This window comes from Microcaecilia unicolor, chromosome 4, assembly GCF_901765095.1.
Source record: "Microcaecilia unicolor chromosome 4, aMicUni1.1, whole genome shotgun sequence".
NCBI lineage: Eukaryota > Metazoa > Chordata > Amphibia > Gymnophiona > Siphonopidae > Microcaecilia > Microcaecilia unicolor.
In genome coordinates, this window is record NC_044034.1 from 1,466,993 (window position 1) to 1,492,701 (window position 25,709).

Below are 25,709 nucleotides of genomic sequence, written 5' to 3' on the forward strand. Positions count from 1 at the left end.
GTCATCAGGCGTAGGGACGGAAGCCGCGAAGGGCAGTTAGCGGAGCGGAGGTCAGGAGGACGTGATAGCGGGGGTTGAAGATGGACGGGGAACAGCAGCAGCTGCGGAACGTGAGTCCCGGGAGAGAGGGAGGTGGCCAAGACTGTTTCCCTCTTCTCGTTGTTATTTCATGTGTGCAGGTCAAAGGTCAATAGGAGCACGCAAAGACATTTACAGCTCTTACCTATATGTTTATCATCTATTGCTCAGTGGATGAAGGGAAATGGGTCTTGATCTACCGCCTTCCTGAGGTTTTTGCAACTACATTCAAAGTGGTTTACATATATTCAGGTACTTATTTTGTACCAGGGGCAATAAAGGAATCCTGTGCAGAAGGAATGGATCCACAGAAGCTTAGCTGAAATTGGGTGGCGGGGGGGAAGAGGAGTTGGTGGTTGAGAGGCTAGAATAGGGGAGGGCAGACTTATACGGGATCTGTGCCAGAGCCGGTGATCAGGGTTGCCAGGTGGAAAAAGTTTTTCCCACCCAATCGAGCCCAAAACCCGCCCAAAGTCAAACCCCGCCCCTGAAACCCCCACCCCTGCGTCATCACCCCCGCCCCTGCCGTCATCAACCCCGCCTCCCCTGTCATCGGACCCGGCCAAAACGTCACTAACCCTGCCCCCCGCGGCCAAAAAAAATGCTTTAAAAACCGCCAAAAAGACCCAAAAGAAGCCCAAAAAAACGCAACCCGCCGCGGGCAAAAATTTCCCGTGGCGGGTTGCGGAAACCGCCCAATTGGGCGGTAAAACCGCCCACCTGGCAACACTGCCGGTGATGGGAGGCGGGACTGGTGGTTGGGAGGCGGGAAATACTGCTGGACAGACTTATACGGTCTGTGCCCTGGAAAAGACAGGTACAAATCAAGGTAAGGTATACACATATGAGTTTATCTTGGGCAGACTAGATGGACCATGCAGGTCTTTTTCTGCCGTCATCTACTATGTTACTATGTTATTTTGTACCAGGGGCAATGGAGGGTTAAGTGACTTGCCCAGAGTCACAAGGAGCTGCAGTGGGAATCAAACCTAGTTCCCCAGGACCAAAGTCCACCACTCTAACCACTAGGCTACTCCTCACCCCTTCAAATTCTAATCAGCTTGTAGGTCCAAGGAAAAAACAAAAATACAAATTCTAGAAGCCTAAAAAAATAAGATGGGAGAGTTAGATTATATAGCACTAAGGGCCCTGTTTACTAAGGCACGCTAGCATTTTTAACGCACCTACGGTTAGCATGTGCGCTAAGCATGTAGGCGCCTATAGGGATACTGTAGGCGCATACAGGGTTAGCATGCGTTAAAAACACTAACATGCCTTAGTAAACAGGGCCCTAAATGATGAGGTAGATATAAAAGGCATCTCAGAGACTTGATGGAAAGAGGATAATCAATGGAACACTGTATTAAGATACAAACTGTAGCACAATGATAGGATCAAATTGAAGGGGGGGGGGGTTGCGCTATTTTTTAAAGAGGGAATTGAGTCAAATAAAATAAACATTCCACATGACTCAGATAGCAGCGTGGAATCAGGGGTAGGAATTCCAGGTGTGAAAGGAAGGAATATTCTTGTAGGGCTGTACTACCGGGACAGAATGAACAGATAGATGAAGAAGTTTACAGAGATTAGGAAAGCTGGCAAATTGGGCAACACTATAATAACGGGTGATTTTCAATTACCACAATATTGGCTAGATAAATGTTACATCAGGGAGTGCCAGAGAAATAAAATTTCTAGATGTAATAAATGACTGCTTCTTGGAGCAGCAGGTTCAGGAACTGACAAGGGGGGCTGCCATTTTGGATCTGGTCCTTGGTGGCCTGCAGGACATAGTGTGAGAGAGGTGGCGGTGTTGGGTCCCCTGGGAAACAGTGATCATAACGTGATCAAGTTTGAGCTGCTATCTGGGATGAACCTGCAAAGGAAATCTACTTTATCTGCATTTAATTTTTTAAAGGGTGACTATAATAAAATGAGGAAAATGGTTAAAAAGAAACTAAAAGGATAAGCTTCAAAGGTTAGGACACTAAATCAGGCATGGATGTTATTCAAAAATACCATCTTGGAAGCTCAGTCCAGATGCATTCCATGTATTTGCAAAGGTGGAAAGAAGAGTTGTCAGCCAGCATGGTTAAAAGGTGAAGTGAAAGAGGCCATTACAGCCAAAAGATTGTCCTTCAAAGAATGGAAAGAGGACCCAAATGAAGAAAATAAGAAGCAACATAAGCACTGGCAAGTCAGATGCAAAGCATTAATAAAGAAGGCTAAATGAGAATATGAAGAGAAACTTGCCGCAGAGGCTAAAACTCACAATAACAGATTTTTCAGGTACATCAGAAGCAGAAAGTCTGCACGGGAATCCTTAGGACTGTTAGATCTCGAAGGAGCAAAATGGGCGCTCAGGGAGGACAAGGCCATAGTGGAGAAACTGAATGAATTCTTTGCTTCTGTCTTTACGGAAGAAGATTTCTAGAGGTGATCTTGGAAATTATAGACCAGTAAGCCTGACATCAGTGCCGGGCAAAATAGTGGAAACTATTATAAAGAATAAAATTACATAACATGTAGACAAACATGCTTTAATGGGACAGAGTCGGCATGGGTTCAGCCGAGGAAAGTCTTTCCTCGCCAATTTGTTTCATTTCTCTGAAGGGCTGAATAAACATGTGGATAAAGGTGAGCTGGTTGATGTAGTGTATCTAGACTTTCAGAAAGCTTTTGATGAAGTTCCTCATGAGAGACTCCTGAGATAATTAAAGAGTCATGGGATGGGAGGCAAGGTTCTGATGTGGATTAGGAATTGGTTATTGGACAGAAAACAGAGGGTAGGGTCATTTTCCCCCCCAAACCCACCTCCCCGCTACCCCCGTTTTCTATTTCTGTTGATTGATGGCGCTCTCATTCTCCCTGTCTCCTCAGCTCGAAACCTTGGGGTCATCTTTGACTCTTCGCTCTCCTTCTCTGCTCATATCCAGCAGACCGCCAAGACCTGTCGTTTCTTTCTTTACAACATCCGTAAAATCCGCCCCTTTCTTTCCGAGCACTCTACCAAAACCCTCATCCACACCCTTGTCACCTCTCGTTTAGACTACTGCAATCTGCTTCTTGCTGGCCTCCCACTTAGTCACCTCTCCCCTCTCCAGTCGGTTCAAAACTCTGCTGCCCGTCTCATCTTCCGCCAGGGTCGCTTTACTCATACTACCCCTCTCCTCAAGACCCTTCACTGGCTCCCTATCCGTTTTCGCATCCTGTTCAAACTTCTTCTACTAACCTATAAATGTATTCACTCTGCTGCTCCCCAGTATCTCTCCACACTCGTCCTTCCCTACACCCCTTCCCGTGCACTCCGCTCCATGGATAAATCCTTCTTATCTGTTCCCTTCTCCACTACTGCCAACTCCAGACTTCGCGCCTTCTGTCTCGCTGCACCCTACGCCTGCCCTACGTCTTGCCCCATCCTTGGCCACCTTTAAATCTAGACTGAAAGCCCACCTCTTTAACATTGCTTTTGACGACTTCCGGTGGAGCTGCGAGCCAAGATGGCCGCTGTAATGTGAGCTCCTGCAGGCAACGACCAGGGAACCTACCGATTAAGACAACCCCAACCCCCAGAACAAGACGGAGTGGACGGGTTATTGTGGAGGAAAGTCCCAGGCGCCTAATTGAGAACCGCGAAGCCGCTTGGTAAAGACGGCGCGGTAAAAAACGGCGATCGAGCGTCCGACCGCAACCACGTGGAGCCGGGGCAGGAGGCGGCCAGCGAGAAGCAGGGAGCGGAACAGCGGGCCCGATGCGGGCGGGAGACCTGGAAGATCACGATAAAAGGGTCTCGCTGATATGCTCTGGAACGGGCGATTGGGATCGCAGGTAGGAGCAGCCAGATGAGGTTGCGGCGGAGGACGGACAAGAGCGTGGGGCAAGAGGAATAGAGGACAAGGTAATGTGCTATCGGGAGAAAATGGCGGAGAGCTAATGAGCAGAGAAGCACGGGGAAACAAGAGCAAGGAACACAGCACCAGTCACTGTATATGAAACTGTGCCAATTGAAGAATAAAGAGACAGAGGAATATTTAGCATAGAGACAAAGACTAATAAAACAGTATCCAGTACATAATAACAAGCTGAGTTAACCCACTGCAGATGAGAAACGGAGACAAAGCATAGTATTAAATTTGTTGAAAAGACTGTAGCAGCCCCGTGTATTGCTGTATGGCGACCAGAAGCTCCAGGAAAGAGCCGGAGAAGAACAAGAACGGGGGCACAAAGATGGCGGACAAAAATTCCCCACCGTCACCATCAGTGAGCTCCGTCTGGGCCACCGAAATTGTCACGGAGGTAAAAATGGCGGTGGAGGAAACCATGAACAACAAATTACAGCAAATAATTGACAAGCTTGAAGGAATGGATCAAAGAATCACCACGTTTACCAATGAGTTCCAGGAGGTTCAACAGAGACTGGGGGAGGTGGAAACCTCCTCGCAGGAGGCATCGAAATCCATCGAGCATCTACAAGCAATGGTGACAACCTTGGAAGACAAGGTGGACGACTTGGAGAATAGATCTCGAAGGAATAATCTTCGGCTGGTAGGCATACCAGAATCAATACCAGAGGCGGAACTGAGAGGTTTTTTGGAGCCATGGCTCACCAAGTCTTTGACCAACCAAAGTACCGCGGGACCAATCAAGATAGAACGAGCACACCGTTTGGGTCCAAGAAAAGAGACTAACACAAGGCCTAGAGTGGTCATATTGCGAATGCTACATTATCAACATAAGATGGATGTATTAATAGCTCTTCGGAAAGGAGAGAAGCTGGAGGTGGACGGACATAAGATACTGTGCTTTCAGGACTATTCTACCAAAGTTTCCCTCCAGCGCAAGCAATATTCGCAAATATGTGGGCGACTACATAAAATGCAGATAAGGTTCAGTCTATTATATCCAGCAAAATTGAGAATCCAGCACAATGGTTCAGTCAAATTTTGTGACACGGTGGAAGCCGCTCAAGCATTTGTGGACCGGCTGGAGGAAGAAAGGCCGAGAACGGCGAGCAAAACCTGAATAGTGCGGTGGATAATAAAAGAGAGACTGGTACTACAGTAAGAGGAAGAGCAGAAGTGGTGAGGAGACCAGTGACTATTTGATGCAGAGTTATAAAGTTTTGAAGTTGTTGATATTGTTTGTAAAGTCAATAAGGTATAGTGAGGGGGAAGGGGGTAAACAACATACAAACAAGGTTTGGTATAGAAGGGATCCCTGGTCGGAAGCACGGAAGTAGAGCACTATAGGTGCTAATAAGAATATGGGGAAGTTGGGTAGTAGGGGGGAGGGTGGGGGAGGGAGAGGGAGAAGGATAATGAGGAACAAAAACTTCATGGTTACAGAGGAACAGGGGAATACAGGCAACACAGCAGGTGACACACAAGATGAGCACCCATGTGGAAACAGGATCAATTACAGGGGGGGGGGGGTATAGGCTGGGATGCCCTCCCCACTCAGTCAGAGAAGGAATCAAGGTAATATTACAGCTAACTTACGATGTAACCTAATGGCCCTTAAAGTAGTGACATGGAATGTGGGAGGTATTTCTTCGCCGATAAAAAGGCAGAAGATACTCCAAGCACTCCACAAGCAAAAGGTGTCAATTGCATTACTTCAAGAAACGCATTTAAATGCCAAGGAACATGAGAAATTATGCCGCTGGTGGGTGGGCTCATATTATGAATCCCCAGCGCAGGCAAAAAAAGCGGGAGTCATAATTCTAATCAAGAAAGGGGTGCAAATAACTACACACAAAGTAATAGCTGATGATGCGGGAAGATTTGTAATAGTACATTTAACTGTAGAACGTCAGCCAGTGGTTGTGTGTAATGTATATGCTCCTAACACGTATAACAAAGCTTTTTACAAACAACTTTTACACCATTTAACAAGTTTTGAAGGAACACCCATACTAGCTGGGGGAGATTTCAATGCAGTAATGGATCCCACACTGGATAGGTCACAGGGGGGAAGAAGAGGTGCAGGGATGGAATCAAGAGGACTGGATGTGTTAAGTGAGGTCCTGGACCTGGTGGATGTGTGGAGAACATTGCATCCCGTAGAGCGAGACTATACTCATTTGTCTCGCGCACATGCCACCATGTCGAGGATTGATTATATATTCATATCTCGTTCAATATTTACTAAAATATGTAGTGCAGAAATAGGCCCCATTAAAATATCAGATCATGCAATGGTAATGACCGTATGGGAGCCCATGGAGAGAGAGGTTAGACAGTTCCAGTGGAGGTTCCCTATTTGGTTACACAAAGATCAGGGATTCCGAGACTTTATAATTAAAAAAATATAAGCAGTTCCAAGACACCAATCAGGCACATACAACAACTCCTATACTTTATTGGGACATGGCAAAGGCAGTACTTAGGGGAGAGATAATCGCATATACTAGCCATCAAAAAAAGGCAAGGGAGAAGGAACAGATTTGGCTAGAGAAGGAAATACGGGTACGACGGGAATATGGACGCCAACATACTGTCACACTAAAAGCCCAACTTTTAGAACTGCAGCAAACCCTCAATGAGAGACTTCATAGAAAGGCCCAACACAACTATGGTTCTTACAGATATAAATTATATAAATATGCTAACAGAGGGGGAAAGATGTTGGCTAGGTTAGCAAAACCCAGGCAAGGACCCCAAAAAATAAATGCACTATATTCGGCCAAGGGAACTTTAGAAAATAAAGATGCCCAAATAAATAGAATTTTGCAGGATTATTACAGGCGGCTGTATGATGTCCCAGACCCACCTCCGATGGATAGCGAAATGTATCTGGAGGGACAAAACCTTCCGAGCATAGATATAGAGAGCCAAGAAATGTTAAATGCCCCCATAACGGAAGATGAAGTAGCATGGGCCATACAGCAGGGGCCCTTGGGGAAAGCCCCGGGACCAGATGGGTATAGAGGAGAATTCTATAAAATGTTGAGGGATGAAGTAGTGGTACCCATCACATTAATGTTTAATGCCATAGTACAAGAAAAACAAATGCCCATCTCCCTGAGAACAGCTCAGATCATCGTACTCCCAAAACCTGGACGGGATACACAGAAACCAGAATCTTATAGGCCAATTTCGCTACTCAATTATGAGGCTAAACTATTTGCCAAGGTTTTGGCAAATCGATTATCGCGAATTCTGCCGGATATTATTGAAGATTCACAGGTGGGATTTATACAGGGTCGAAATATTACAAAAAATGTGAGAAAGATATTGGTAACATTGGAGGCGGTAGCGGAGCGGGCCACGCCGTCGGTGCTGGTCAGCTTCGATGCCGAAAAGGCATTCGACAGGGTGGTATGGGACTTTTTGTTTGGAACATTGGATGCGTATGGAATAACGGGGTTTTTTCAGGAGGCAATTAGAGCATTATACTATCTTCCACAAGCCCAGGTGTGGGCGAATGGAATACTGTCCCCTCCTTTTCCCATTTGTCGGGGAACAAGGCAGGGATGCCCACTATCACCTTTATTATTTGTATTAACACTAGACCCATTGATTAGGAATATTCAACAAACACCCGATATACAGGGAGTTAGGCTGGGCACGGAAACTTTTAAAATAGCAGCATTTGCTGATGACTTATTAGCACATGTGACTCAGCCTGAGGAATCACTACCAGCTCTCATTGAGTGTATGGCAGAGTATGGCGACTTTTCAGGCTTTAAGCTAAATCTAGAGAAGTCTGAAGCTATGCAGAGGGAGGGAGCCCATGTTAGAGAATGGCAAGGACAACTACCGTTAAAATGGGCGGAGGAATCGTTCAAATATCTGGGAGTGCGCTTGACTATGGACACTACTAATCTATATAAAATTAACATAGAAAAGCTGTTAAGACACCAGCAGCTCTCTAGAGAGATGGAACCATTTGCCCCTGTCCTTAATAGGCAGAATCAATATGTTTAAAATGATTATATTCCCAAGGTGGCTCTACATACTGCAGGTATTACCACTGCATATACTGGGTAAAGATATCAAAAAGTTAAATAGGATAATCCGAAAGTTCCTGTGGGGGGGGAAGAAATCAAAAGTTCGTTTTGAATATCTGTATGATGGTTGGATGCAGGGGGGAGTGGGATTACCCTGTATAAAACGATACAATCAAGCTTGCCTGTTGCGACATCTTAGGGATTGGATGCTAGATACAAACCAGTATACGCCGACTAGATGGGAGAGAACACTATTTGAGCCCTGGCACCTGAATTTTATATTGCAGGCCAAAACAAAAAATTTACCATTAAACTTTCGAAAAAGTATATTGCTAAGGCCAATGAGAAGCATATGGCGATCGCTTATGCAGATGTGGAAGCAAAACCCCAATGTTAGCGATCAGCTTCCACTAAAAGGAAATGGAGACTTTCCACCAGGAATGGAGAAAGGTATATTTGATAGGTGGTCAAGGGCGGGGATTACTTTGCTCGAACACCTAGTTAATGAGGAGGGAGGGTTGTATGGATTCCAGGATCTGCAGCAAAGATTGTCCTTAGCCAACCAGGATCATTACTCATATAGACAATTACATCATTATTGGGGCAGTATGGACCAAGAAGCAATAGGCACGAGGCTTGGTTGCAGGCTTCGTGAATTTTTAAAGGGAGATGCACACGGGCAGGTATCAATATCGAGTTTACATAGAGCTTTAGTAGCACTGAGTCCCCCCCGTACATACGAGAAACTTAAAGAGGCATGGAGTAAGGATCTGGGATACGAATTGAAAGGAATAAATTTTGAAAAATTGATAAAAGATATACCACACCAAGTAGTTGGGGCAGAGTTACAGGAGAGTCAATATAGGGTAATACACAGGGGATACATAACACAAAATCAAGCAGCAAGAGCGGGATGGATAGGCGAAGCTCAATGCTCCAAGTGCAATAGAGAAAGTAATACCTTTTTGCATGCATTCTGGAAATGTGCTCGAATAAAACTATTTTGGAGAGCGATACAGAATTATATTGAACATCTCATAGGGCAAAGATTACTCCCCTCATGGAGAGGAGTGTTGTTGAACAAAAGGGATGCATATGGGATAGCAAACAGACATATAGAGCTATTTTTATGTAAGGTATATGCAGTGGGGAAAAAATGCATACTTAAACACTGGATGCAAGAAGATCCACCCTCCTTTTGGTACTGGAGAAATAGGATGCATGAATTAATGCTTTGGGAGGCTAGGACGGCTTATGGTAATCCAAAGAAAAGAAAGGAGTTTATTAATATATGGAGTAAGTATTTGCAAAACATATCCCACAAAGCACGAAGTGCGGTGCTAAATAGACTTGGAGCGCCTTAGCAAATGAGGTGTTCCGGAGATAAGCACTTCAGGATGTAAATGGGTATAGTCCTGTAATAGATATTGGAAAAGACTAGACGCTGTGAAGTAAAAAGATTATTGTAAAGATGTGAACCTGGGGGGGGGGGGGGAGAAAACGATGATAGAAAATATTGATGATGCAGTTACGATGTATGTATGCAACAGTGACCTGTTCTTAGGTTAACGAAATGTTTGAATTTATGGACTCTGTTTACAATGTTTATTGTCATCAATAAAAACCGTTGAAACATAACATTGCTTTTGACTCGTAACCACTTGTAACCACTCGCCTCCACCTACCCTCCTCTCTTCCTTCCCGTTCACTTTAATTGATTTGATTTGCTTACTTTATTTATTTTTTGTCTATTAGATTGTAAGCTCTTTGAGCAGGGACTGTCTTTCTTCTATATTTGTGCAGCGCTGCGTATGCCTTGTAGCGCTATAGAAATGCTAAATAGTAGTAGTAGTAGTAGTAGTAATTTCTCTCAATGGAGGAGGATGGAAAGTGGAATGCCACGGGGATCTGTACAGGGACTGGAGCTGTTTATCATATTTATAAATTATATGGAAATTGGGACGACGAGTGAGGTGATCAAATATGCAGATGATACAAATCTATTCAAGGTTGTTAAAACGTGTGGACTGTGAAATATTGCAGGAAGACCTTAGGAAATTGGAAGACTGGGCATCCAAATGCAGATGAAATTTAATGTGGAGAAATGCAAGGTTATGCACTTTGGAAAGAATAATCCGAATCATAGTTAACTGATGCTAGGGTCCACCTTGGGAGTCAGCACTCAAGAAAAAAGATCTGGGTGTCATCGTACAGAATACGCTGAAATCTTCTGCTTAGTGTGCGGCGGTGGCCAAAAAAGCAAACAGGATGCTAGGAATTATTAGGAAAGGGATGGTGAATAAGACCGTAAATACTATAATGCCTTTGTATCGCCTCCTTGGTGCGTCCGCACTTTGAGTATTGCGTTCAGTTCTGGTCGCCGTATCTCAAAAAAGATATAGTGGAATTAGAAAAGGTTCAAAGAAGAGCGACCAGAATGATAAAGGGGATGGAACTCCCCTCTTATGAGGAAAGGCTAAAGAGGTTAGGGCTCTTCAGCTTGGAAAAGAGACGGATGAGGGGAGATAAGATTGAGGTCTACAAAATCCTGAGTGGTGTAGAATAAGTAGAAGTAAATCGATTTTTTACTCGTTCCAAAAGTACAAAGACTAGGAGACAATCGAGGAAGTTACATGGAAATAGGAGGAAATAGTTTTTCACTCAACGAATAGTTAAACTCAGGAACTCTTTGCCGGAGAATGTGGTAACAGCGGTTAGTGTATCTGGGTTGGACAAATTTCTGGAGGAAAGGTCCATAGTCTGCTGTTGAGACAGACATGGGAAGCAACTGCTTGCCCTGGGATTTGTAGTATGGAGTGTTCCCACGATTTGGGTTTCTGTCGGGTACTTGTGACCTGGGCTTGGCCACTATTTGGAAAACAGGATACTGGGCTAGATGAACCATTGGTCTGACCTAATATGGCTACTCATATTCCTATGTTCTTAGTGTCCTAACTTTAGCAGCCGATCCTTTTAGCTTTTTTTTTAACCAATTTTTCTCGTTTTATTATAGTTTCCCATTTGAAAATTAGCTACAGTAGATTTCCTTAGTAGCTCAAACTTGATCATGTTATGATCACTGTTTCCCAGGGGACCCAATACCACCACCTCTTGCACTATGCCCTGCACGCCACCATGGACTAGATCTAAAATGGTTCCCCTTCTTGTCGGTTCCTGGACTAGTTGATTCAAGAAACAGTCGTTTATTACATCTAGAAATTTTATCTCCCTGGCACTCCCTGATGTAACATTTATCCAGTCAATTTTCTATACTGTTGGACAATTTGCCAGCTTTCCTGATTTCTGTAAACATTTTTTCATCTGTCTCTTCATTCTGTCCCGGTGGACGGTAGTACAGCCCTACAAGAATACTTCTTCCCTTCACACGTGGTATTATTCATAATTATTCATAATGATGATTCCAAGCTGCTATCTGTTTCATGTGGAATGTTTATTTTATTTGGCTCAATTCCCTCTTTAACATATAGCGCAGCCCCCCTCCAATTTGATCCTCTCTGTCATTGTCATACAATTTATACCCTGTTAACACAGTGTCCCATTGATTGTCCTCTTTCCACCAAGTCTCCGAGATGCCTATTATATCTACCTTATCATTTAATGATATTAGAGCACCGGTCTTGCAATCCAGAGGTGGCCGGTTCAAATTCCGCTGCTGCTCCTTGTGATCTTGGGCAAGTCACTTAACCCTCCATTGCCTCAGAAACAAACTTAGATTGTGAGAGAAATATCCAGAGTACCTGAATGTAACTCACCTTGAGCTACTACTGAAAAAGGTGTGAGCAAAATCTAAATAAATGTTCTGCAACTCTCCTATCTTAATTTTTAGGCTTCTAGCATTTGTATATACAAATTGTGATTTTTCCTTTGATCTACAAGCTGCTTAGAAGTTGAAGGGGATAATGTGCATCCTTTATCCTGCTCTCTCATTAAGCACACCTGGCTTACTTTCAGCATTGTTGAAACCTCTCTACTGGGATTCCGTAAATGTCCTATTTCAATAGTATCCTTCAAGGAATACTCCACACTGAACCATGTGTTCCTGGGTGACTGTCAGCTTCTCTCCCCCCCCCCCCCCCCCCCCCCAAATTCTAGTTTAAAAGCTGCTCTATTTCCTTTTTAAACGTTAGTGCCAGCAGCCTGGTTCCATCCCGGTTAAGGTGGAGCCCATTCTTTCTCCCTCTTTCTCAGAATATCACCCAGTTCCTAACAAATCTAAATCCCTCATCCTTGCACCATCATCTCAACCACGCATTGAGACTTCGGAGCTCTGCCTGCCTTTTGGGTCCTTCACATGAAACGAGGAGCATTTTTTAAAATGTTACTCTGGAGGATCTGGATTCTACTTAAGAGCTTATATTTGGCTTCCAGAACTTACCTCCCACAATTTTACCTATGTCATTGGTACCCAGATGTACCAAGATCGAAGCAAAGAATTAATTCAGTGTCTCTGCTATGGCCTTGTCCTCCCCATTTGCTCCTTCATTATCTAACGGTAACATGAATTCGCTCACAGGCTTTTTGCTTCTGATATACCTGAAAAAGTTATTACTGTGAAGTTTTTTTAAGCCTCTGTAACAAGTTTCTCTTCATATTCTCTTTTAGCCTTTATCAATGCTTTGCATATAACTTGTCAGTTATTTATTTTATTTTTGTTACATTTGTACCCCGCGCTTTCCCGCTCAATGCGGCTTACATGGGGCAATGGAGGATTAAGTGACTTGCCCAGAGTCACAAGGAGCTGCCTGTGCCTGAAGTGGGAATCGAACTCAGTTCCCCAGGACCAAAGTCCACCACCCTAACCACTAGGCCACTCCTCCACTCTTATGTTGCTTTTTATTTTCTTCATTTGGAGTTATTACAACGTTATATGATAAATTTATCAATTTATACTTTGATATTTTTTCGTTCAGGTTCTTTGTTCAAACTTCAAATAAATATGTTTTGTAGTCTATTAGTCTTAATTTTGTACATAAAGAAATATCTTATGTTTCTGTAATTAGTCAAGTTTCTCTTGTATTTACTATACATTAGTAAGAGACAGCGTCGGACAGTAGAAAAATAGAGGAGTCGGAGTTGAAGGTTTGGTGTACAGACTCCAGAGGTCTGGTAAAGAGGTTAGGGATCTTTAGCTTGGAGGAGAGACAGCTGAGGGCAGATATGATACAGATTCATAAAATAGTGAGTGGAGTTGAATGGGTAGATGTGAATTGCTTGTTTACTCTTTCCAAAAATACAAGGCTCGCAATAAAGCTACTAAGTAGTACATTTAAAACAAATTGGAGAAAATATCTCTTCACTCAACATGTAATTAAACTCTGGAATTAATTGCTAGAGAATATGGTAAAAGCAGTTAGTTTAGCAGGGTTTAAAAATGTGGACAATTCCTAAAAGACAAGTCCGTAAGCCATTATTGAGATGGACTTGGGAAAATCCACTGCTTACTCCTAGGATAAGCAATATAAAATCTCTTTTACTCAATTGGGATCCTGCCATGTACTTGTGGCCTGAATTAGCCACTGTTGGAAACAGGATACTGGACTTAAACAGAATGTAATCTGTCCCAATACAGCAGTACTTATGTACTAATTTTCATAATTTCTAATCACTTAGGGTCCCTTTTACAAAGCGTCGGTAAGCCCAATTGGAACTACTGCTGGCCCAATGCGGCCATCAGCAATAGTTCTGGCTTCAGTGTGTGCCATTTCCGGTGCACCGTAAAAAAATTTATTTCTAGCGTGGCACTAACCCGGCAGTAATTAGGCATCCGTGGGAGCCCATACCTCCACCTCAGTTTGTGGGGGTAAGTGCTCCCCCTCCTCATAAGTACATAAGCACTGCCACGCTGGGAAAAGACCAAAGGTCCATCAAGCCCAGCACTCTGTCTCCGACAGCGGCCAATCCAGGCCCCAAGAACCTGGCAAAAACCCAAAATTTAATAACGATCAATGGACTTTTCCTTCAGGACCCCCTTTAAACTCAGCAAGGCCAGCTGCCGTCACTACCTTCTCCGGCAATGAGTTCCAGAGTCTAACTACGCGCTGAGTAAAGAAAAACTTTATCCGATTTGTTTTAAACCTACCACATTCCAATTTCATCCTGTGTCCCCTAGTTCTATTATTGTTAGAAAGCGTAAACAAACGCTTCACATGCAGTAAGAGTTATCTTGCTGCTTGGCCATTTTTTTTTTTACCTTTTACCCACTGCAGTATAAAGGGCCCTGATACACGAGAAAAACAGCTCCTTCTGCTACTGCAAGGCTCTTTTTCCTGTAGCTTAGTAAAAGGATCCCTTACGCTCTCTCACTTATGCTCTTGCAGTTTCAATCATCTTTTTTAACACTGTATCTTTCCTCTCCTGTTGTCTCATTTTGTGGATCTGGCTGTCTTGTTCCCTGTTTTACCTCATTTTGACTGTGGACTGCTTAGATGATGTTATTTATAGGGCATTATATCAAATAAAATTGAACTTGAATTAAAGAGGTTAATGCTCTTCAGCTTGGAGAAGAGGTGGCTGAAGGGAGATATGATAGAGATTTATAAAATCCTGAGTGGAGTAGAACAGGTAAAAGCAAATTGATTAATTTTACACTTTCAAAAAGTATAAAGATAATATTTTTCCCCTGATTTGTTTTAAAAAGTATTTTCTCCTAACACATAGTTAAGCTTTAGGACTCATTGCTAGAGGATGTGGTAAAAGTAGTTACTGTAGCTAAAAACGGTTTCGACGAGTTCCTGGAGGAAAAGTCCGTAGTCTATTGAAATAGACGGGGGGGGGGGGGGGGGGGTGGAGAGGCCCTGCTTACCCTGAGATCGGTAGCGTTAATCATGCTAATATTTGGGTTTCCGCCAGGTACTTGTGACCTGGATTGGGCACTGTTGGAAGCAGGATACTGGGCTAGATGGACCATTGATCTGACCCAGTACGGCTATTCTTATGTTCGAATGCGTATCTATAAGTGACTGTGAATACCTTGTAATGCTTTATATTTACATTTATGAACCCTTAGGACTCCCTTCTTAGACTGTCATTATAATTGGCTTAGAATCTTTCTTTCTCTTTTCAGCTGCGAGATTTTTTGCTGGTATACAACAAAATGACCGAAATCTGCTTCAGTAGGTGTGTCAGCAACCTCAACTACAGGAACCTCACCATGGAGGAGGTAAGGAGCCCTCTTAGAGGCATAGAAACAGAGAAAACAATGAAGGCCTATAAAGACAATATGGCTTATCAAATGTGCCCATCCTTGTAGTCACTCCCTGAGAGATTCTACTGTAAGTGCCTAAACTAAACTAAAAAGTACCTTTATAACGCAGTAGCCATTTCAGTTCTGTGCGGTTTAGAAATAGTAAGAAACCAGGCATACCTGGGAAATTACAATCATCAGATTAATAAAACACTGCTAAAAAATACATCAATACTCAATATAGGAACTTCTCAACTAGCCACATTTTTAGTGCTTTTCTAAATCATGAAAGACTGTCCAGTGATCTAAGAATTACAGGGAGATCGTTCCAGAATTGAACTCCTGTGAAAGAAAACAAGGATTGAAATATTCTTTTCTCTCAGATCTGGAAGATGTAAGAGCCGAGTATTTCATAATTGGATAGTAGTGTCCCATAAGTAATGCCATATTGGGAAAAGACCAAGGGTCCATCGAGCCCAGCATCTTGTCCAAGACAGCGGCCAATCCAGGCCAAGGGCACCTGGCAAGTTTCCCAAACGTACAAACATTCTATACATGTTATTCCTGGGATTTTGGATTTTTCCAAGTCCGTTTAGTAGCGGTTTATGGACTTGTCCTTTAGGAAACCATCCAACCCTTTTTTAAACTCTGCTAAGCTAACCGCCTTCACCACATTTTCCGGCAATGAATTCCAGAGTTTAATTACACGTTGGGTGAAGAAAAATTTTCTCTGATTTGTTTTAAATTTACTACACTGTAGTTTAATCGCATGCCCCCTAGTCCTAGTATTTTTGGAAAGCGTGAACAGACGCTTCACATCCGTCCCGACGGAAAAATAAGTCGTAACAGCATAAATTCTGGGTCAAGACCATATAGAGGCATATTTTCAAAGCACTTTGGGAGGCTAAGTTCCATAGGTTTCTATGGAACTTTGGGAGGCTAAGTGCTTTGAAAATATGCCTCATTGTGTTTTAAAAATAATTGTACAAGCCTTAAAGTAAACTCTAGCCACTGGGCTTTAACCAACAAAAGAGGATGTTGTAACGGCGGTTAGCGTATCTGTGTTTAAAAAAGGTTTGGACAGATTCCTGGAGGAAACGTCCATAGTAAATTCTAGCCACTGGGCTTTAACCAACAAAAGAGGATGTTGTAACAGCGGTTAGCGTATCTGTGTTTAAAAAAAGGTTTGGACAGATTCCTGGAGGAAACGTCCATAGTAAATTCTAGCCACTGGGCTTTAACCAACAAAAGAGGATGTTGTAACAGCGGTTAGCGTATCTGTGTTTAAAAAAAAGGTTTGGACAGATTCCTGGAGGAAAAGTCCATAGTAAATTCTAGCCACTGGGCTTTAAGCAACAAAAGAGGATGCTGTAACAGCGGTTAGCATATCTGGGTTTAAAGGGAAATGGGACTTGATATACCGCCTTTCTGAGGTTTTTACAACTACATTCAAAGTGTTTTACTACTACTACTACTACTTAACATTTCTAAAGCGCTACTAGAGTTACGCAGCGCTGTACAATTTAACATGGAAGGACAGTCCCTGCTCAAGGAGCTTACAATCTAAAAGACAGGTGTACAATCTAAAGACAAGTGTACAATCTAAGAGACAAGTGTAGAGTCAATCTGATAGGGCAGATAGATTGGGGGGCATACTATATTACTCGAAAGGTTAGGTGCCGAAAGCAGCATTGAAGAGGTGAGTTATAAGCAGTGATTTGAAAATGGGAAGGGAGGGGGCTTGGCATAGGGGTTGAGGAAGATTGTTCCAGGCAAAGGGTAAGGCAAGGCAGAATGAGCGGAGCCTGGAGTTGGCAGTGGTGGAGAAGGGAACTGAAATGAGGGATTTGTCCTGTGAGCGGAGGTTACGGGCGGGAACATAGGGGGAGATGAGGGTAGAGAGGTAGTGAGGAGCCGCAGACCGGGTGCATTTGTAGGTAAGGAGGAGAATCTTGAATTGTATGCGGTATCTGATCGGAAGCCAGTGAAGTGACTTGAGGAGAGGGGTGATGTGAGTATATCAGTTCTGGCGAATATAAGATGTGCGGCAGCGTTCTGAACGGATTGAAGGGGAGGATAGATGGCTAATTGGGAGGCCGGTGAGGAGTAAGTTGCAGTAGTCAAGGCGAGAGGTAATGAGAGCGTGGACGAGAGTTCATGTGGTGTGCTCAGATAGGAAAGGGCGAATTTTGCTGATGTTGAAGAGGAAGAAGCGACAGGTCTTGGCAGTCTGTTGGATATGCGCAGAGAAGGAGAGGGAGGAATCGAAGATGACTCCGAGGTTGCGGCCAGATGGGACGGGGAGGATGAGGGTGTTATCAACTGAGATAGAGAGTGGAGGAAGAGGAGAGGTGGGTTTAGGTGGAAAGACGAGATCGGTTTTGGACATGTTCAGTTTCAGGTGGCGGTTGGACATCCATGCAGCAATGTCTGATAAGCAGGCCGATACCTTGGCCTGGGTCTCCGCGGTGATATCTGGTGTGGAGAGATATAGCTGGGTGTCATCAGCATACATTCAGGTACTTATTTTGTACTAGGGGCAATGGAGGGTTAAGTGACTTGCCCAGAGTCACAAGGAGCTGCAGTGGGAATCGAACCCAGTTCCCCAGGATCAAAGTCCACTGCACTAACCACTAGGCTACTCCTCCACTTTGGACAAATTCCTGGAGGAAAGGTCCATAGGCTGCTATTGAGACAGGTGCTAGGCCTCCAAATGATACACTGATTACGATTTATAACAAATTACTACTCTACCTGTGAAACGTTATTGTTATACTGCATTTGTGCTCTGTTTTGAGTGTATAGCTGTGCAGGAGAGGGGAAACAGAGACTACACGGATTCTCCATAGGCAGCTTGGCACAGCTGCCGGTCCCTCCCCACCTCTCTGTTGTCATTTTCTGTTCCGGGGCAAAGCCGGCAACCTGCGCCAGTAAGAGAGCCCGTCCCTGAGTAAGTTAATTTATCTTCTTATTGCTGCTGCTGCTGAGGGAAGCAGCAGTGGCTTGGGTGACAGCGGAAAGGAGGGAGGGAAGGAAGGAGCAGCGGCTTGGTGACGATGGAGATAATGTCTGAGCTGGAGGGATCCCATACTCTTCCTGAAGATCAGAAAAAGGACCACCCCATCTTCCCATGTGACTCAGAAGGTGAAGCCCCTGTTGTTCCCACAGATGGTATGAAGAATCCATCTGTCCCGGTGTGGACCCCAGGGTGAACCGAATTGCCATGTGGAAAAAATATTTCACACTTAATGCCACACTTGTAGGGCTTTGGATCACTGCCGTGTCTGAGGAAACCATATAATAGCCCAGAGAGAGAAGGAATCTAACCGGGATTCTTCCAGCACCACCCAAGACTTCTGAGAATTACTAAACCAGTCTTTCAAAATACTGAGGTCCATGCAGTCGCCTTTGATACGTTTGGAGAAGTACCTGGTTGTATCATTTGTGCCAACATCAATAGATGAGAAGTACTGAAAAGGGATGGGATTTGATATACCGCCTTTCTGTGGTTCTCCTGCTTTAGACTTAGCCTGGCCTCAGAATGACATCCTATAGTATATCTCCTATCAAACTGAGCTCTCTTTTTCATCAAGCACTGCCATTTCCTCCCCTCACCCTCCCTCAGACAGTTTGAACTTCGTATGATTATACCTTTCCCACGTTTGGTCCACTACGAAATTACCGGACATTCTGTGTGCTGCCCCCATATTCATGGAGGCAGAGGGCATTATTCCCCTCCCCCTCCCCACCCACAGCCAGTTTGAACTTCGTGGGTGTGGCTTGGATGGACCTTTGGTCTTTCCCAGTATGGCACTACTTATGTACTTATGTAACTTACAGCAGCAGCGTCAGAGAGCATTTTCCATCTCACAGATAGGCTGCAGAGAATACCTTCTCCTGCTTTAGACTTAGTCCCACCCACCCCTAGAGTGACATGTCTTATATAACCTCCCTATCAACCCACTCATTACTTTTACCTCACCCATTTCCATTCTTCTATCACCTTCTCCCACTACTCCAACCAGAGTTACACCTAGTCACACTGACCACCCTTCAACATCTTCAGTCCTTCTGTGACTGTTCTCTTGTGCTTGACTGCTTAAATATTTTAAATTTAAATGCTTTACTTTTTGTCTATTAGATTGTAAGCTCTTTGAGCATGGACTGTCTTTCTTCTGTGTTTGTACAGCGCTGCGTACACTTTGTAGCGCTCTAGAAATGTTAAATAGTAGTAGTAAGTTTATGTATTATATATACAGGTATATATAATGTGGTAGGTAGGAAAAATAATGGAGTCGCTGCTGAGAGAAAGGATAGTTAACTTTCTAGAAGACAACGGGTTACAGGATCCGAGGCAACATGGCTTTACCAAAGGAAAATCCTGCCAAATGAATCTTATTGACTTCTATGACTGGGTGACCAAAGAACTGGATGAAGGACGTGCGCTAGATGTAATCTACTTGGACTTCAGCAGAGCCTTTGATACGGAGAGGGTGGTGGATATGTGGAATGCCCTCCCGCGGGAGGTGGTGGAGATGAAAACGGTAATGGAATTCAAACATGCGTGGGATACACACAATCTTAGCGGAGATGGGGTGGCGACGCCGGTAATTGGAAACAAAACGGGAGCTGGGCAGACTTCTACGGTCTACACCCTGATCGTGACTGAATAGATAGGGATGGGCTGGAGTGGAAATTTAAGGGGCTTCGATATTAGCTTCAGAACTTAGTACAAGAACAGTACTGGGCAGACTTCTACGGTCTGTGCCCTGAGAAAGGCAGGGACAAACCAAACTACATTTAAAGTATCACATACCATGTAAAATGAGTTTATCTTGGGCAGACTGGATGGACCGTTCAGGTCTTTATCTGCCGTCATTTACTATGTTACTCTTTGGGGTTCTACATGGAATGTTGCTACTAATTGGGATTCCAGAACCTTGTAACTCTTTAGGATTCCAGAATCTTCAGAACTTTTAGTACAAGAGACTTCTACGGTCTGTGCCCTGAGAAAGGCAGGGACAAACCAAACTACATTTAAAGTATCACATACCATGTAAAATGAGTTTATCTTGTTGAGCAGACTGGATGGACCGTACAGGTCTTTATCTGCCGTCATTTACTATGTTTTATATTTATTTTGTACCTGGGGTAATGGAGGGTTAAGTGCCTAGTTTCATAAGGAGGTGCTGTGGGAATTGAACCCGGTTCCCCTGTTTCTCAGGCTTCACAAACCATTAGGCTTTTCACACCATGTCAAATCTTGGTACCTGGGTAGCCAACACCTCCATAGCAAGTCTGGTCAATAGGTGGACGCCTCAATCCCCCTCAGAAGGGAATCGCCGACCACTACAACCTTTTGCTTTCTTTCGATAAGTAGGAGTAGATTATTGTGCTCATTTTTAAAGCACACAGACTTAGAAAGTTACACAGGAACCTGTCTAACTTTGTAAGTCTATGTGCTTTGAAAATGAGCCTCTATACGGAGGGGGGTAGCACCATAGCAAAATGATTGTCCAATAGAATCAATCTCAGTATCATCCTTTTAGCTCTTAGTAAAAAGATTCAAAGGCCCTTTTAAAATACTGTCCACTTCAAGCCAGATCTAGCAGAATAGTCATTAACCTCCCCCCTTCACTAAATAACATCACAACATTTTTATATTTCGTTAAAGCTAATATAAGTTGTAAGCAGATTACAATAAGACTTCAACAAGGAGAGTGCTTGCAAAGAACAAATTCAGTATAACAACATATAAAAATTCAAGATGTCATTGCTAAAACATATTTTCTAAAGAAAAAAGTTTTAAAAAGTTTTCTAAAAGACTGATAATGAGTTACTAATCTTAAGAGGAGTAGCCTAGTGGTTAGGGTGGTGGACTTTGGTCCTGGGGAACTGAGGAACTGAGTTCAATTCCCACTTCTGGCACAGGCAGCTCCTTGTGACTCTGGGCAAGTCACTTAACCCTCCATTGCCCCACGTAAGCCACATTGAGCCTGCCATGAGTGCAGGGTACAAATGTAATAAAAATAAAATAAAAGTCCTCTGGGAGGTCATTCTACAGTTTGGCTGCCTGATCGGCTAAAGAAGCCTGCAATAAAGTCAATGACTTTATCCCCTTAGGGGAAGGTAATGCAAAAACCAAATATTTCCTACGATTTCACCCTGTCAAAATTTGGAAATGAGCATGCATATAAAAAAGGAAAGAACCATATAAAATCTTATGAAGGGGACATAATTTCAAAAGAATCCTTCCCTCAAGTGGCAGCCAATGTAATTTTTTATTTTAAAAAAAATTTGATATTCTAGTTTATTTGGGTAAAGAAAAAATTAATCGAAGCATTCATTTATTTATTAGCAGTAAAATATTCAAATAACAATACAAAGTATGGCATAGTATACTACTTAGCAAAGGAAACAGTGGATACAAAAAAATCCTCTCTCAAGGGGTGTCTTCTTAAACAAGTTCTTTATTGCAAAACAATTAAAACAACGACCCGACACGAATCGTGTTTCGGCCGTATAGGCCTGCGTCAGGGGTCTATTCACTTGCAATAAAGAACTTGTTTAAGAAGACACCCCTTGAGAGAGGATTTTTTTGTATGCACTGTTTCCTTTGCTTCGTTGCTCTTCTGTGGAGAGAACACCTTCTGTGTGTGTTGGCGTTGATAGTATACTACTTACAATGTCAACACAATATGTAATAGAATATTTTAATTGACAGTGAAGGGTATAAGTAAAGATGAAACATTTAGGTAAGTAAGAGAAGTTAGAAAATAAGGGACTAATTTAAAGAAAGGTGCACATGAGGTCAGAGAGATGATTAAATGTTGTCTCATCTAGGGTAGGAGTGGATAAACATGTCCTGCTGCAGTGTGTGCAACCCGAGTCACTCTTTGTGTGTGTGAGTGAGACTAACAAGGCCTGGTTGAAGAAGAGCCAAGCTTTCACCTGCTTCCTGAAGTAGAGAGAGCATTCCAGAGTGTGGGGGCTACTCTGGAGACGGCTCGCTTGCAGGTATCACTTCGTGTAATCTCTGTAAAGTTTGAAGTTTTCTAATTAACGATTGAGAGAATCCCAAACACAGTCAATTACAATAATCTATTTGGGATAGCATTAAAGCTTGCACAAGTAGTTTAAATTGCTCCAATTCAAAATATTTATGAATTCTACATAGCTTTCGCACACTTTTTAATTAAATGATTAAGTTGAGGCTCTAATGACAAAGTCCTGTCAAAAAATACTCCAAGAACTTAGATGACAGCAAAGTATTTGCAATGTAATTTACCATGATCGATGATGGAAAAATACTCTCTTGAGTTCCCTGTTGTTACCAGCAAAAATTTAGTTTTGTGCTTGTTTAATTTCAGTGAATGTTTCAGCATTCAAGATTCAATCAAGGACAAACAATCTTGAAGCAAAGGGCAGGTCTGCTCTAAATCACCAACCACTGGGAGAAAACCCCAATGACTATAAACAAATATTAAATAAAAAAAGGAGATAATGGCAATCCCTGGGGTATTCCACAGGAACTCACTCAACTATCTGAGAAAACTTTATCTTTAATAAATATTCAAAGTTAACACAACCAAGTTAAAATAATCCCATCTGTACCCAACTCCACCAGGAATAGATATTAAAACCTCATGGTTCACCTAATTAAAAGCAGTTGATAGGCCAAATTGTAAAAGCAGTGCTTGTTTCGCCTGATCCAATAAATAGTCTAGATAGGAACGAGTTCCAACTAAAATTTGGGTGGAAGCCAGATTGTGAAGCATGTATTAAATCTGAGTCTCCAAGAACTTGCATTGCAATGTCAAAATATAAAACACTTTGCTATATGACCATTTTGTATTTACTTGTAAACATTGTTTTAAGCATAATGTGAAAGATTTGCACTAAAGGTGGCTTTTGCATTGTGCTGTCATTTTTCCACAGATACAAAAGGGTTAACAGCTTTAGTACATTCACTCCTTGTGTAATATACTTTTGTTTGTAAAGTTATGTAGACTTACCCAAGACTCTGCTGCAAAATCTACCAGAAGTGAATAAAGGCCCTGAAGCTTGTACAGTTTCTGGGTAGTGCCAGATTGGGTTTAATCCATTGTTCCCCGTGTCTTAATGCCAGCAAGCCTGTGTCATGTCGGATTATTAGATTCTGTTCTTCTGTTGCAGGAGCAGTGCCTGGACAGCTGTGCATCAAAGCTTATCCGGTCCAACCACCGCCTGATGGCGGCCTATGTCGACCTGATGCCAACCATCGTACAGCGCAGAGTCACGGACTATGAGTCTAAAACAACAGAACTCGGTCAGAGCACAGTTAATGAACCTGTACAAGCTCCAAGGCCTGAGCCAATACCAGCAGGAGCCACGTCCCTTCAGCTCCCTCACCATTTAGAAAACCCAGATTTTAGCTCAGCAACCGAATCTTCTAGTGAGGTCCGTGGGAGCAGTAGTGTTGGAACTTCACAGCATGGCTCTAAGTGACAACGTCCATGTGACTACCATGACTAGTGTTCAAAGCTGATCAATACTGATTAACTGCCTAGAGTTTTCCAACTGGCCTAAGAACTGGAGAATCGGAACTTCCTTCCCATCAATACTGACTGACTAGCTTCTTTTAGTGATCAGCAAGTTGCCTTTTACATAGCAGAAAGTGGACCATGGCTCTTACTAGGAACAGGTTAAAATCACCATAACCTAAACTCTAGCATAAGTATCTCTTATGGCAGTTGGGCTCTCTGGTTTTGAGGCATGGCAGGCCCCAGCCTGGTTCCCACCTCTGACTGGCTGCTAGGCTGGGACTCCTAGTCCTTCTGTGATGAAAGCCTATATCCTCTTGCTTATGTGTTGACAGATTTTTAAAAAAAAAATGGCATGTTTCATAAGTGGGTGGTATATGCAAACAACCAATAATTCTGCCATCTCTAACTCCTTTTTTTTTTCTTGTGAGTAACAGTACAAGGGCACCATGAATCCTGAAGAGATCCCGAGGGGTGTCGATGGTCTGCTTGCTTATCTAATCGCTTCTGAATCTAGTAGCACCCTGGCCAAGTCGCATCATTTTCTATTTTTGTTCATATTCTCATTGGAATAAAAATGTGTATCCTGTATGATCTTTCCTCAACTTTTAGAAATATCTTTTACTTTCCAAGTTTACTTAAAGCCTTTCTGTCCTGCCCATGAGAACACTGTCTGAGCTGCTTACGATCTAATTCTAGTGTAAGAAAAACATAAAGGAAGGTTAAAACACAACAGAAAAGCCAAGGGACGAGAGGTGGGGGGAAAACACACACACACACACACGGAGTAGGCTGTGCAGTTCAGGCTTCCTCCCTGCACTGTCCACGGCAAGAGAATCAAGTATTGGCATCCGTAAAAAGAAGACTTTTCAAATCTGTTTTAAATTGTAGATCAAAGGTGGTGTGGGAGCTTATTCAATACCTCGGGATCTTGAATGGAGGTTGAACAGCGGGTGCAGTCATAGACAATTGCATGGAACCAGGGGGCCATTAGACTTACATTTGGGATGATTGAAGTGCTCTAGTTGACCTGTAAGGGGTCAAGAGTTGTGCTTGGAATAGAGGTTCGCCGGAGCTATGGATTTTGTACATTATGCAGTGGGAGCGCGGCAAGCCAGTAGGCTGCTTAAGGAGGGGTGTTACATGATCATATTTTCCATGTCCTACGTTCAGCTGTGTCTGGTGTATTTGTGACTTACATGTAATAATGCAATACCTGCATGACGCATGGGTAAAGCTGTGCTCTTCAGTTGTTTGATTTATATTTATGTTTTACAGATAATAGTAGGGATGGGCAGCCTGAAAATTTTAAGATGCTTTTTTTTAATGCACTAATCAGTAAAGAGTGCACACTATACCTGCATGAAGCTCTGATGAAAATCTGCTCTTTAGCTGTATGTTTTGTTACACGTACAGCGGGACTGCAGGTTGTCCATATATTCAATTTAGCAAGATTATTATACTGGAGTGCAAAATATTTCTTTGGGACTTTTTTTTGTAGGTTTATTTTTCACTATTTTGATGATGATTAACAAAGTAAAGTATTAAGTTCTATCGTCCTTTGGCTAGGTAGGCATTGTTTTATGTAGAGTAGATCACCCTGTCCTGATGGCCATCCTTCAGTGTTAAAGGTTCCAATAAAGGAATGTAGTGTTAGTCCACTTGAATGCACAGAAATAAAAAGTCAGAGAACCTAAGGCTTTGATCCTGGCAACCTGGGTTCAATTCCCACTGCAGCTCCTTGTGACCTTGGGCAAGTCACTTAACCCTCCATTGCCCCAGGTACAAAAACTTACATTGTGAACCCTCTAGGGATAGAGAAAGTATGTACAGTGCTGTGTATGTCTAGTAGCGCTATAGAAATGATTAGTAGTAGTAGTAAATATAGTGGAGGGGGGGGGGTAAAATTTGATGAGGGTAGCGAACAAATGCTTTCACACAAATTTACACTCGT

General features: G+C 43.0%; 1 protein-coding gene across 1 annotated transcript; it reads left to right on the plus strand.

Annotated features, from left to right (window-relative positions):
• Window positions 1-24,360, plus strand: TIMM10B (translocase of inner mitochondrial membrane 10B). Its single transcript, XM_030199774.1, has 3 exons — window positions 1-110; window positions 15,114-15,209; window positions 23,409-24,360. Exons 1-3 carry the CDS (start codon window positions 81-83, stop codon window positions 23,718-23,720), a joined length of 438 nt encoding a protein of 145 aa, XP_030055634.1. The 5' UTR covers window positions 1-80; the 3' UTR covers window positions 23,721-24,360.
• Window positions 24,361-25,709: the final 1,349 nt, after the last annotated feature.

Coding starts and splice junctions, on each gene's coding strand:
- TIMM10B (XM_030199774.1), top strand. CDS start 81: ATGGACGGGGAACAGCAGCAGCTGCGGAAC. Junction 111..15,113: donor AACAGCAGCAGCTGCGGAAC/GTGAGTCCCGGG, acceptor TTCTCTTTTCAG/CTGCGAGATTTTTTGCTGGT. Junction 15,210..23,408: donor GGAACCTCACCATGGAGGAG/GTAAGGAGCCCT, acceptor CTTCTGTTGCAG/GAGCAGTGCCTGGACAGCTG.